Here is a 13433-nt window from a genome sequence, read left to right as displayed (position 1 = left end):
GCACTTTCGGAGCTCGAATTTTTAGAGCAGTTTTTTAAAAAAAAGTTTTAGAATGCGAACTTTTGAAATAGAACTTTTAGAGGATCTTGTAGAGCTTTTGAAGGAGTTTGTAGAGCTCGAGTTGTAAGTCTTACAACTTTCAAAGCTCAAAGAGCTTGAGTAGCTTTTCAAATCAAAGTTTTAAAAAGCAGTTTTAGAATTTCGCTTTTTGAGATAGAATTTTTAGAGGATCTTGTAGAGCTTGTAGAACTCAATCTTTCAGACCTTACAACTTTCAAAGCTCAAGGAGCTTTTTAGAACTAGAGCGTTTTAGAAGCACTTTTAAGATTAGACCTTTTGAGGTAGAACTTGTAAAGCTTGTAGAGCTCGAGTTTTAAGACCTTACTACTTTTAAAGCTCAAAGAGCTTTCGGAGAAGTTTTTAAGACTAGAGCTTTCAGGGAAGCCTTTAAAAAGCCAACTTTTGTTTGCAGTTTGTAGAGGGTGGATATTTTGGAGCTCGATTTGCAGAAAACTTTTACAGGAGTTTTGGTTTTAGAGTTGCTGTTGCAGGAGCTTCTAGAGTTATAGAAAGGAGCCAGCCCAAGCTGAAAATGCAAAATTTTCACACTCTCCCCGTAAATGCTAAATCAATTTCATAAACTTTCTTTGTCAAATTGTACATTTTTTTTGCTGTAATTATGACCCACTGCAGCCAGACTTGTTGGATTAAATTTTAAACTGTATGCTCAGGTATGTTTATAGAAAAAAAAAGATGGATATCCGAGATAACTCGAACCATATCTCCTCTGACAAAACTTAAATAATAAATAAGAAAATTGTTAACTATTTGGCACACTTTTGAAGTCCATTTTCAAAATTTCAGTTTTTTACGCCTACTCCGAAGCGTTACTTAAAAAGTAGAAATGCCCACCGACCAATCGAGCGTTTTTTCCTATTCTTTTTTTTTTTTTAAACTTACAATAAGCACAAGCGCATGACATTTGTGAGTAGGCGACAAAAACACCGTACATAACATGCCAAAAATTATTAGTTCCGCGCGCGACTATTTTTGCGACACGAAAAATACAGTCTTTGGATAATTGGTGCCTCCAACAAGACCACATCAAAGATCACAAAACCGTCCGGTACCTCGTATCGCAGTTTCTTATCTTTGCATAGTCTGCAACAGATCGGAACCTGCAAAATCACATTCGCCTCTAAACCTCTCCGCCGATCTCAAAAGCCCAAGCCCCGCCCACACGGTGCGTGCGTCTCATCCAGTCTCTCACCTGCAACTGATCCTGCAGACGCTCGTTCCTCTCGGCGTGCGTGCGCCTGTCCTCGATCGGGTCGACGATGTTCTCGTCGGTGCTGAGGTCCTTGCTGACGTCACCGTTCACCATTTCGTCGTCGTCGTCGTGGTTGTTCTCCTCGAGGTGACCTTTGGTAGCGTTTGCCAACTGCTGCGCCTTGAGCTCCTCTTCCTTGCGCCGAGCAGCCTCCACCTCGTCCTGGAGGCGTTTCGTTTCCGAATCCTTCGCTTCGACCTCCTCGCGGATGCGCTGTACCTCCGCCTGCTTCGCCTGGATCTCGTCCTCCAATTTTTGCCGTTCCGCCGCCTCCATGTTCTTGCTCTCCTCCAAACGTTCCATCATCGTTTGCAGCTCGTTTTGGCGCTTCTCGAGCTCGTCCTTGGCCGCCTGGAGCTGCTTCAGCTGTTCCTCCAGTCGTCGGATCATCTCCTGCGCCTCGTGCAGGTTCTGTTGGCTCCGTTCCATCTCCTCTTGCATCGCCTTGAGTCGGTCCTCGTACTCCTGCTGTTTCTTTTCGGCGCGTTCGCGGGCCGCGATCTCGAATTGCAGTTTTTCGCGCTGCTGCTGCTTGGCGAGCTTCTCCTCGCGCGCCTGCGCCTTCATTTGCTGCACGTCGATGGTGTCCGGTTTCCGACGTCGCATGTACAACTCGTGGTTGCCCATGCAGAGGGCGAGGATGCGCTTGTTGATTCGCACGCGTGGCGCGAAGAACACGAAATCGGGCGCCTTCTTGTCGATCGGTTTGATGATGAACTTGCGATCGTTGAACGAGATGTTCCGGATCTCGGACCACGGGAAACCGATCTTCGGCGTCAACCTGGGATGGACAAAAATGAAGCACTTAAGTTTTCATTCATTTCAGTAACGAAATTTTATAGAAAACCTTAGCCTAATTGTAAAATTACAAAAACCATTGGCGTTGCAAGTTTTGTAAAGTTCGATGACACATTTTCGTTATTTCATTTATTAAAATTTGGTCCCTTCGGATTTTTAAAAAAGGTTTTATAGCGTTCCCAACTGTTTGGATCGAAAGATAATAGTTTAAGCTGAAATCTGCAGTTTTGATGCGGTTTTAGGTTAGATATGTGTCGGAGAAGCCAAATTTGAATGGAATCTGTTCGAATAAAGGAAGAAAAACCTACTGTCAATCTAAGAAAACGGGTTTTTAAGCAGTCATTTGCAGTTTTAATGTATATTTCACTCTGTTAAGTTATGAAAATGCAGGTTTTGACTATAATCTACTCGAAATCAAGAGCGATAACCATTAATTTGTCCCAAAAAGAGGGGTTTTAAGTACATATCTGCTATTCTAAGGGTAGATTTTAGTTAGATTTCGGTGCAATAAGGGGCGAAAAGGCAGATTCTGACTGGGATTTTATCGAAATCGACAACTATTTGACTCAGAAAGGGAGTTTTACTATAATACTCGCTCGAAGACGCCGATTTTAACTAGTATTTGAAAGATGAATATGTAACTGTTTGGATCAAAAAATGATAGACAAGCTAACCAAAAACTTTTGCTCTTAGACCCTTAATAAATATTCTACAGGCGTTTTGAAACGTAACGTATTCGGGATTTTTAAAAAAGTTTTTTATTAACATTCTGAAAAGCCCGAAGACAAAACGTTTGCTCTTCAATCACATAATAAACATTCTGCAGCTAATATGAAACGTTAAAACTTTTTAAAAAATTCTGGTATTTAATAGCTGCTTTCTTAAAGATGTCCAATCTAATAAAAATTCGTAAAAAATAAAAATCAATATTAAAAATTAAATGCATCTGCTTTTATAGAGCGGGTGCCAAAACTAGTCAAAATGTTTTCTTTCCGGCGATAAATCATCTAAATAGAACTAGAGACAATCCAAAAGAAATAGACCAAACATTTCCTTCAGAACTACATATTTGCAAATATAGAAATGTGTGGATTATTAACAATGAGCAAAGTTTTGCGGTGATTATTAATAGCCGCAGTACCAATACTGGATTATATTGTAATACGTGCAGATTCGGCCGATTCATATAAAATAAAATTATCTCTTTTGTTTATAAAATCGTATTGTTTCCAATCAGCGAGTTTGGATCCCAGATTAACTAATTTCCGTTTTTAACTCTTTCACTGGACCAAAATAGCAAAGACGGTTCCATTTTCCCAACTTAATTAAGTCTTAGGTTTAAGGCTCCAATATCAGTTTTATAAATGCCTTTTTGCAAAGTTATAGAACTATAATAAGTTTCTCAATAACATCATCTATTGTAAGAGCAAAGGACACCCAGATAAGTTTTTTAAAAGTTATCAAACATTTGTAAGAAAATGGCAAACTTTCGCAATTTAAGCAATATTTTGTAACTTGAAGACCTATTTCCTCAAAAATATCCGATAAAAAAAGTTCAGCATTTTAATAGTAAACTAAAATTAAGAGACACAATTTTAACTTTTTCAAATTTACGTTCTAAAGTTGTAGTAAATTTTCAGGGTTTTTTTAGTTTTAATATTTTATAAGGCCCTTTCATAATAATGTCGAAGTAAAAATCCCTGGTTGACAAGTAAAGAAGCAAAATACAACGGCGTTTTTTGTTTTTTTTTTTTTTCGATTAACACTATCGGTAGCTTTAATAACAGTTATAAAATGTTATAAAAACTTACTAGTGGTTTCTAAAGGTAACAGGAGCTTTACAGTTACAAAGCATTGCAACGGTTTTACAGGTGTAACGCGAACAATCGATAGGTTCTCAGGTTTTATAAAATAGGTAACCGATACGGAACCCTAACAATTATACTTACTGGTCGTCCTTTTCGTATATGTTTAGGCCCAGAGCGTCCACACCCAGATACAGTTCGGTGCCCTTTTTGTTCCTGATTTCGAAATAGTTAACGCCGTACATCTCGAGATCCTGCGCGATCTTTAGGTACTCCATCATCGCGTCTTCCCTGAGCATGCCCCGGTGCTCCTTCCACCACGTCATTATGCTATTTTCCCACTCCTCCTTCGACATCTTGTGTTGGTCCATCACCCTGGAACAATCCGACAAGTTGACCGTCAACTCGATCTACTGGTCGCGTATTCGTGGAACCCATAGATCTAACGACTGACAGATGGAGTGTCGAGAGAGACACGGCGTTGGCACAAAAGAGATAGCGGGAATAAGCTATTAGTCAGCTACAATTATTGTAACTTGTGTTTTTGAATACTGCGAAAGTCGTAAAAATCCGTAAGGTAACTCTTAAATTGAAATTCAGGATGTGATTTGCCTATTTTATTTGTAAAAAATTAAAGGGACGGGAAGCGGTATATCCATTCCCAGGTATTACTTCGCGGTTTGATCACTGGAACACATTTGGAACACATTTGGCCAATTCATAAAGAAAATTTTCAGCACTTAGATTATGACAATAAGTTTGGTCACATAAGGGTGGAGCTTTTTCTTTTTGGTTCTTCAAAAACATCTTCAAAAAAAAAAAAAAAACAAAGAAGTCTCCTAGGAATAGACCTCGGAAAAAATGGAAAGTGATGAATCAAGATCATGAGATGACTATGTACTGGACATCGAGATGTTATGAATTTACTTTCTTATAAGACTTCAAATCAGAAGGCCAGTTGATTTTGAAGAATAGTGGCTGATTCAGAAAGAAAATTGTCAGCACTTAGCTTAGGCTTTTAATTTGCACCTAAAGATTATGCCAATAAGTTTGGTCACATAAGGGTGGAGCCTTTTTTTTTGGTTTTTCAAAAACATCTTTAAAAAAAAAAACAGAGAAGTCTAATAGGAATAGATCTTAGAAAAAATGAAAAGTGATGGATCAGGATCATGAGATGACTATGTACTAGACATTTAGATGTTATGAATTTATTTTCTTTTAGACTTCAAATCACAAGACAAGTCGATTTTGAAGAATAGTGGCTGATTCAGAAAGAAAATTTTCAGCACTCAGCTTAGGCTCTTAATTTGCACCTAAATATTATGACAATAAGTTTATTCACATAAGAGTATAGCCTTTTTTTTGGTTTTTCGAAAAAAATCTTCAAAAAAAAAACAGAAAAGTCTCCTAAGAATAGACCTAAGAAAAAATGGAAAGTTTAAAATCATGAGATGACTATATACTGGACAATTAGATACTATGAATTTATTTTCTTTTAAGACTTCAAATCAGAAGACCAGTCGATTTTGAAGAATATGAAAAAGGTGAAATTGTGAATTCAGTTAGTGCTAAAAATGTGGCGCATGTCTATATAATTTGATCAAATCTAATTTGTAAAATACAATAATAAAAAAAATATTTAAAAAAAAGGATAGGAATTTGATCATTTTTCTTTTTTTTTTACCGATGCCGTAAACGCCAAGAAATACGTTGTCGGCATAGTTTCCTTATGTACATTTTGTTCCGCATTAAAGCATTTTAAATGAAATACTGCGGATTTTTGCCCATAGTCACGTGATAAAAATATTTTTTGTCCTTGTCGAATGTACACGTTGAATGGCGCTTTGCTTTGCCGCTGGTATAGGATAAACTCCGTCTATGTATTTAAAGGTCTTTGGTTCATTTGAACTACCGGGGATGGTTTTAGCGAGCCAACGGCCAGTTAAGTAATTTTGATTAAGTTTAATTGCTTTCCTCCGAAGGCGTGACTAAGTCGCTAGTTTGAATACGTATAATCAGCGCATTCCAGAGGAAACAGACAGTTTTAGGTTGGAGCGCCTTATCTATAGCGGCGCGATGCTTAATTAGCCTCGAAAAACGTTATCTCAAAACCCACATACGCTACATATTGTTATTTCGGTCGATTGTCAAATTTTGTACCGGGCCTATTAGAGGATACAGTAGATGACAGAGAAACGTTTCGATCAAGGTCGAAAATGTACCTTCAAGCTTATTATTACGATGACAACAATTACAATAAAAGAAAGGCAGCACCATCGGGATAATTAATTAAAACCAGTCGTGTCGAAACGATCTATCCGATAGTTAAGCGTGAAGCAAAACCGTACGTTCCGGCGATCTGATTTAATGACAAAAAAACAATATTCCCAAATGTTTTCTATTTTTTAATAAACATCTAGAACTTTTGCAACACCAGACAAAATTATAGGGCCCTCAAGGTCGCAAGAAAACATTAAAAAGGGATAACAAATACATTTTAAGAATTCCGATAGTATAGGCGACATGTTTTTTTTTTCTTTGTAATACGCAGGGCGTCTATGAACTAAATTTCTATTCTAAACACACACTTTTGTAGAAAAAAATGGCGGCCACTGGTTTTTACAACAATAAAATTCTTTCTGGAGCAAAAACCAACATTATTTTTGGTATTGATATTTTGTTGAAATATAGTACTCTCGTACCATGTTCAGAAAGATACATTTTTGATAAAAATTAATTTTTCTGCACTCAAAAATAATTACGACATACAATTACATTTTCTTATTAGAATTACCAAGCGATGCAGAGAGGGAAATGTAAATGCGTTTCTGGTGTATTTATGTTTGTGTTGGCGTAGTTCCAAAATATCAGGCACAAATTGAAAAATAAATGAACTGTTTATTACATACCTAATCATTTCACAAAGTTATAACAGTTTTATTCATTATACAGGGCGTTATTGAAATGGCGTCAAATAATACGACTGGGTCTCAGAGTTTAGAAGAACCAAACATTGTCTCAATTCCGTTCTACTTTTTTCATTGAAGGCAATTTTTTCCGAAGTTACGTTAGCAGGGGCAGCTACATACCATGTCTTTTCTCAATTTTTCGATCCTCTATCATATTTTTGGAGAAAAAGTTTAAAAGCCGCTATAATTGTTCAATAATGCGACAGTAAATAGTAGGTAATCAATATAGCGTTTTTTTTTAATATAAATTTTACCAACTTATAAGCCTTCGAAAGTAAGAAAAGACACGTAGGTGGCACTCTTTACAAGAGGCAAATTAACAATAAATGTTCTTTCAAAAGACGGCATTGTTTTACGAAACTGTGCGGAAAAAACTAAAATAAAATAAATAAAATAAAACTTTAAAATACTTGAAAGCGGCTCTTGTGGCCTCTGATTTTTGAAGTATTTTATTACCCGGCGGTAATTATTGTACGACTAAAAATATAGTGCGTTTATTGTTTTGACGTTTAAAGTATTTTACAGTACCCCAGTACAGTACGATTAGTGGCGGAGTTGATCATTGTGGTGACAACAGTAACGGGTAGTGACGATTTCTTAAGTGACTGATACTTTATTACTACTATTATATTTAATATTTTGGGTATTAATAATGATACTATCTTGAAATGTAATGAAATAGAATGTAATAAATTGTTACTTTTTACTCATTTTTTTATGTACATGTTTCAAGAATTGCTCGGCCGAAAAAGATCGAAAACATACGCATATCCCGTTTCTTAGTATAGCAAGATAAATTCCTAGAACGGGTAAGGGCCGGTCAGGGTGTTCTATAACGGGCGCTGCAGTTATTCACGGGGTAGGTTGTAAAAACACAATATTTCTGGTCATGGTATACTAACCTCTGAGGTAGAAGCCGGTCGTTTGACAAAAATCCCGGCTGATGCGAGGACTTGTTGTAATCGCCGTGGCGTGCCTGGACGGCGTAGGAAGCGAGCAGGACGGATGTTTCGGGTGGGCAGTATATCTCGTCCGACAGGATGGCGTTCTTCACCTGGAGGTAGAACAGACGCAGCGTGATATCCTGGATCAGCTCCTCGGCGACGTCCTCGGGATAGAATTTTGCGCGGAATTTGAACTGCAAAGGGTTCTCCTTTTTCACGTCCTGCGCCATAACCTAACAAAAAAAAACACGTATAGCAAGGTTTATTCGGGTTCCTGCTGTCACAATTCTAGAACTATCAGGATTGTGCTCAGTCAACATTAACAAGTTCGGGTTTTTCTTGAACCTGTCTTGAACTGTCTGATTGGAGTTCGGGTTAGTTACGAAACAGTTTCCTAAACAGTCCCGATTTGTCGATTATTGAGGTTATGTGAAATAATCATCGAAATTTAGAGACAATACAAATTTAACAAAAAAAAAAGAAAAAAGCTTAGCGATTGTCGGATTCTAATAAAACACACAATAAGTATCCTCAAGCAGAGGGTTAGACAAGTGTATTACTTAAAGGCTCACGAAATGACATTTATTTTCCATTTTATTCAAGTCTGTATTGTTATAACAAATTGTGATGTAAAGATGACAAAGTCATGACAGTTAAGTAGTTGCGTTCGAGTTTCGCAAATTCGAAAACAATTCACAAATAATTCAAGGACCAAGTATGCGGCGCTTCTCGTTCTACGCAGTTCAAAATCATCCCCAAAATAATAAAACGTGTAAAACTGCAGAGACAATTCTAAAAAAAAGCGTCCAACGGACGCGCAAGCGCATCGTGGCTGTGATATAATAAATGACGTACGCGCCTGTCTATTCTTTTCTTTGTGCTGGTATAAAAAACTTTCGTGAAAATATCCGTCCTAAAATAATATTTTTCTACAATTTTAAATGTTATGCACTTAGAATTATATCAGAGTATATCTTAAAGGACGTAAGTATACCTTTAGCACAAATTTCCAATAGCAGTGCCTTGCAACTCTTGATTTCTTTGGCGTTAATGATTTTTACATTATCACACCATTTTTAAGGTTCACAAGGGTTTTCGTTATAACATTTTAATGCTTTGAAAGAGCAATTTCGTTGTTTAGAAGTTTAATAAAACCACTTCTTTAATAATCGAAACGTTGTAAAGGTTCCGCTTAATTTCGATCGCCAGTAAAAATGTCACCGGCTCGTTACGACGTTAATTGCAAAGCAACTGCAACTATAAAGATAACTTTGCAATTAAAATCGGAGCTTAGACAATTATTTAACATTCCGATAACGAAAACGCTCTTAAATAGCGGCGGTACCGCGAACTATTGCCTAACAAGCTTTAAACGGCACTTAAAATGTCACTAATACCCCTGTCGGCCAAGAAACAATTTCCTCGAAATACAATAATCGGAAAAAATCGGTTCGGGATTAAAAATTGTTAGTTAAACTAACCTAAAGTTGAAAAAAAAAGGATGTTACGTTTATTTACTTGCACCGCCAGCCACGTCGTCCGTAATTTTTGTTACATTTTACGATATCCGTATTTACAGTCATGCGGCTCCCACGCCTTGGCGATCACGATTTAAATATCCGCGAAGTTGGTAAACAGACATATCTCGTGTTTTCAATTATCCTAAATTATTCAAAAATAGCCCATGGTAGATCATCGACTAATGCCGGTAATGAGCGACTGTCCTTAGGTATGGTCTGTTCATAGATATAAGAAAGTGACCAATTGCTTTTGAATGGGATTATCCAAGGGTGGTCATTAACATACAATGCAACAAGATTATTACCTAAAATTTCGGAATTTAAATTCAGGTAAAATTGGGGTGCGTAATAGAAAATAATTTTATAATTACCTGTGTTTAATATTCTTTGGTTTGGTATACTACTTAGTTTAAGTTTATTAGTAATCTTATTTGCGTGTGTTAAATCGTGTGCGAATTATGCAAAATATGTGGGAGTCTAGTGTATCTCCCGCCCAAATGTAGAAAACACTATTCTATTGAGACTAAGAAAGTTATAAACAATGTTTATTTGACTCTTTAGAAGAAACGGCTATAGTGATATTATGTGAATAATTTTAAGTAATTTAAGTAGGTAATAAAAATAATTTGTAATTTTATTTTACATTTAAACATAAATACATACTACATAAATAAATAAATATTGTTTAGTATCTATCCTAACAAAACCCCAAATAATTAAATTCTAAGCAAAGTACGGACACGTTCGGCCATATTTCATTCTTACAGCTTGCCCGGGTCTTTCATTAATTTGTACCAGTTAGTCACTTTTTTATATCTATGAACAGACCTTAATATGCCCAACATAGTAAAATTGAGCGAATATATGCGAGACGTATTCAAAAAGTAAGGTGACTTTCGATCTTCGATATCTTTTGTTGTTATGTTGGCACTCATGTTCCTAACATAAGTTCACAGTTTCAGCCAGTTTACACGCTTATTTTTTTTTTGTAATAAAGGAGCATTAGGCGTGTTTTGTATACTCGGCGATTTTCTGCTGTTAAAGAAAATGGAACAAGAAATTTTCATTTTTTTTCCTCGTAAAAAATGGAATACAGCGCTGCAAAACACTTAAAATGTTGACAACGGTATATATTTTGAGCAAAAAAAAAATATTTGTAAGTGGTTCAAGCTCGCTCTGGACGCCCCAGCACATCAATAACTGATGAAAGCGTTAAAGAAGTGAAACAAATGGTGTGGAAGAATCGTCGAATCACTATTAGAGAAGTGGATTAAGACGTCGGCATCTCACTGGCTCCTGCAATGCAATTTTTTCCGAAGTTTTAGACAACGCACCGCTCAATGATGATCCTGATATGCCGCCGAAACCAAAGCCTAGTCGTCCCACTGGAAGAACCAGAATCGCCAAAACCAAAAAAAGCACGTCAAGTTCGATCAAGGGGATAATATCGTTGCTTGTATCTAATGTTTTGACCAAAAACAAAACAACATACATGCCTCAGCCACCATATTCACCGGATATGGTCGTGTGCGAAACTAACCAAAACTTAAAAGTCCTTACTTTTTGAACACACCTCATTATGCTATGATTAAATATCAACCGCCGTTGTAGTCTATAACTGCTTCATTAACTTTAAGATTTCGAAACACCCAGGACCTCTTTAATATCAATTACATAGCAGTTACCTGTGGTCTGTGCCTTGGGTGTTGTAAAATAGGAGTGACGAATTTAAAGAGGAAATTCTGGTTGCCAGTGCATGTAGCGCAACTCAAGACGTCCCAAAGTTGAATAAATTGAGTTACGACTTGTGTATGCTTTTCGGTCTTTATCTGTATCCGCTGAGCTAGTTGAAAAAATACAAATGGATATTTATTAATAAGAATGAATTCGCAATTGCAAACTACAAAACTACCCAAACAAAATACCCACACAAAACAAAAGTAAACCGATAATTATTTTTATTATTTTTTTGTTTAGTTCCGTTTGAAAATATTTCTTTCTATTTACAAATCTTCTGGATTCCTCTACCGGAAGAGGTTGTCGACAAAACGTTTTGTCAATCATCTATCTATCGGTGAAAGGTGAAGACCTGAGCCGCCGTTAACATTGGTTGTTTTTTGCTAGAAGAATTGATTACATGCAAAAATTTTGGTTGAATAAAATTTCATGTCCGGTCTCATGGTTCAACAACTGCTGATCGGTTTACTTGTTGTGGTCTTAAGACTCTTTCATGTCCTTTGAGCCTCGTTGATATTTTTCGTGGTATGCTCTTGGTATCTCAAACGAATTTTTTTCTTTGACGCATCGAATATATTGAGAGAGTGGTAAATCTGGTTTTAACATTATATAGCAAGTATTGAGTTGCTTTCGGACTCATTTCCTTTAAGAAGTCGTGGTGAAGTACATTTTCCTTAGATGGAATGCTTAATATCTCTAATGTGGAAATTATTAGAGAGAAGAGAATATGGAGGGGTTTTAATTCTAGGTTTAGTGACTCTAGTTGAGGTAGTTATGAAAACTAGCTCCGTAAACAAGCGATGCATTAAGGTATCCGTTTGTGTGCGAAGATTGACAAAGTGCTACATCTGATTTTACATTACCAAGAGTATCCAAGAATGGGAGATTTATTATCGTTTCTTATTGCGGAACGTATGTTAGAGTAAATCGAGTTTTGGCTAAACAAATAACCAAAATAACAACACCAAAGTATCATGATTTTGGATTTAGATTGAAGGTGTCGAGAACTTTCTTTTCAAAATCTTTTATAAAAATATTTGCGACCAAAAGACAAGCATTTTTCAATTAAGATGGAGTCGTCGAACGTCGAAACTAATCAGAATATTGTTTCGATATAATGTAATCGCTTTAATTGTTGAATGAAGTGAAATGAGAGGGTTTTAATATAGAAGCTAGATATTTTGCTAGAGAATATATTGGACAACAATAAGTCCAAGGTCGAGAGTTTCAGTTTAGTTCTGAAGAAGCCAAACCGAGGCAGGACGAATCCAGAAGATTTGTAACTAGTATTACAGTAACCTGAGGGAGTTTCTTAGGAAAATAATGTTTCCTAATTTTGTAATAAAACGTATTTTCAAATTGGAACATAACTAACTGTTCTGGTTCAAATTTCCCGCCCCATAAGAAAATTAGTTCGTTTTATAGCACACGGCGGCTCATCAGTACGGTTTCGATATTTACTACCAATTTTTCATTAGCGGTCTTCATGCGTCTTCGGCAACAACTTTGATGCAGCACTAAAAGAAGAAGAAAACGAATAAAATGAAAAGAGCAGACCAGTCGCTTTAATAACGTTGCATTTAATTACGGACGTTTTTCTTTTCACTCGAAAGCGCACCGGCAACAAAGGCGACAGTTATCGCGATTGGCCGGGCGTAAAAAGTCTACAGCGGCAACAAATCGCGATTATGTATAATGAAAATCGTTCGCCGCTTGTTGCCATGGCGGGATTTGCAGCGAATCTTATTTTGTGGCGATAAAGAGTTGATTTTTTTCCATGGAGAAACGATCTTCACTAGAATTTCAGTTGTTTGATTTTGCTAAGTAGTCATGATCGTGACACAAAAGATGTCTAATAGACTAAATTGAGACAATCGAATCGTAATGCATGCAATTTGTTCAGTTGGTAATTAATATACTGGTATTCGAACGTGAATTATGTCACGACCCATCCCTACACCCATAGGAAGAAGATGCTCAGCCAGATTTTGCCGCGTCAGCTTTTAATCATATAAAACTGTCGTTGCGCTTATTTGTTAGTCAGTCAGTTGAATACGCTCTTGCGGTAAACAATTAATTTTGTAGTTTTGAAAAATAAAGTTTTTTTAAAAAGCGACTTTCGGTTTCCTGTTAGAAAAGTGGCGCAGTCGGTAGGATATTCCGAAGTTTGTCGAATCGATCGGTAGACTTTTCGTATCTACGATTTATCGGAATATTGGAACTTGTTGAGTGACTGGTGTAGGTGTTTAAGAAGATTTATCGAAAACCTGTCGGAGACATTTCATCAGCAGCTCATCGGAAATTGGTTCTCAAATCGTTCCGGTTTCGCA

General features: G+C 36.7%; 1 protein-coding gene across 2 annotated transcripts in view; it reads right to left on the bottom strand.

Moving 5' to 3' along the window:
* The window catches only part of LOC132701131 (moesin/ezrin/radixin homolog 1), a 43343-nt gene that overhangs the window by 2102 nt on the left and 27808 nt on the right, over nucleotides 1-13433 (bottom strand). For both annotated transcript variants that reach the window (XM_060668835.1, XM_060668834.1), the window contains 3 exons: nucleotides 7805-8079; nucleotides 4078-4308; nucleotides 1271-2111 (listed from right to left, as the gene is read on the bottom strand). In XM_060668835.1, coding sequence (XP_060524818.1) covers nucleotides 1271-2111; nucleotides 4078-4308; nucleotides 7805-8079 — 1347 coding nt within the window. The remainder of the gene's footprint in view (nucleotides 1-1270; nucleotides 2112-4077; nucleotides 4309-7804; nucleotides 8080-13433) is intronic.

The sequence above is a fragment of the Cylas formicarius genome, unplaced genomic scaffold (genome assembly GCF_029955315.1).
Source record: "Cylas formicarius isolate icCylForm1 unplaced genomic scaffold, icCylForm1.1 PGA_scaffold_4__25_contigs__length_36172078, whole genome shotgun sequence".
Classification (NCBI taxonomy): domain Eukaryota; kingdom Metazoa; phylum Arthropoda; class Insecta; order Coleoptera; family Brentidae; genus Cylas; species Cylas formicarius.
This window is presented reverse-complemented; position numbering and strand designations above follow the sequence as displayed.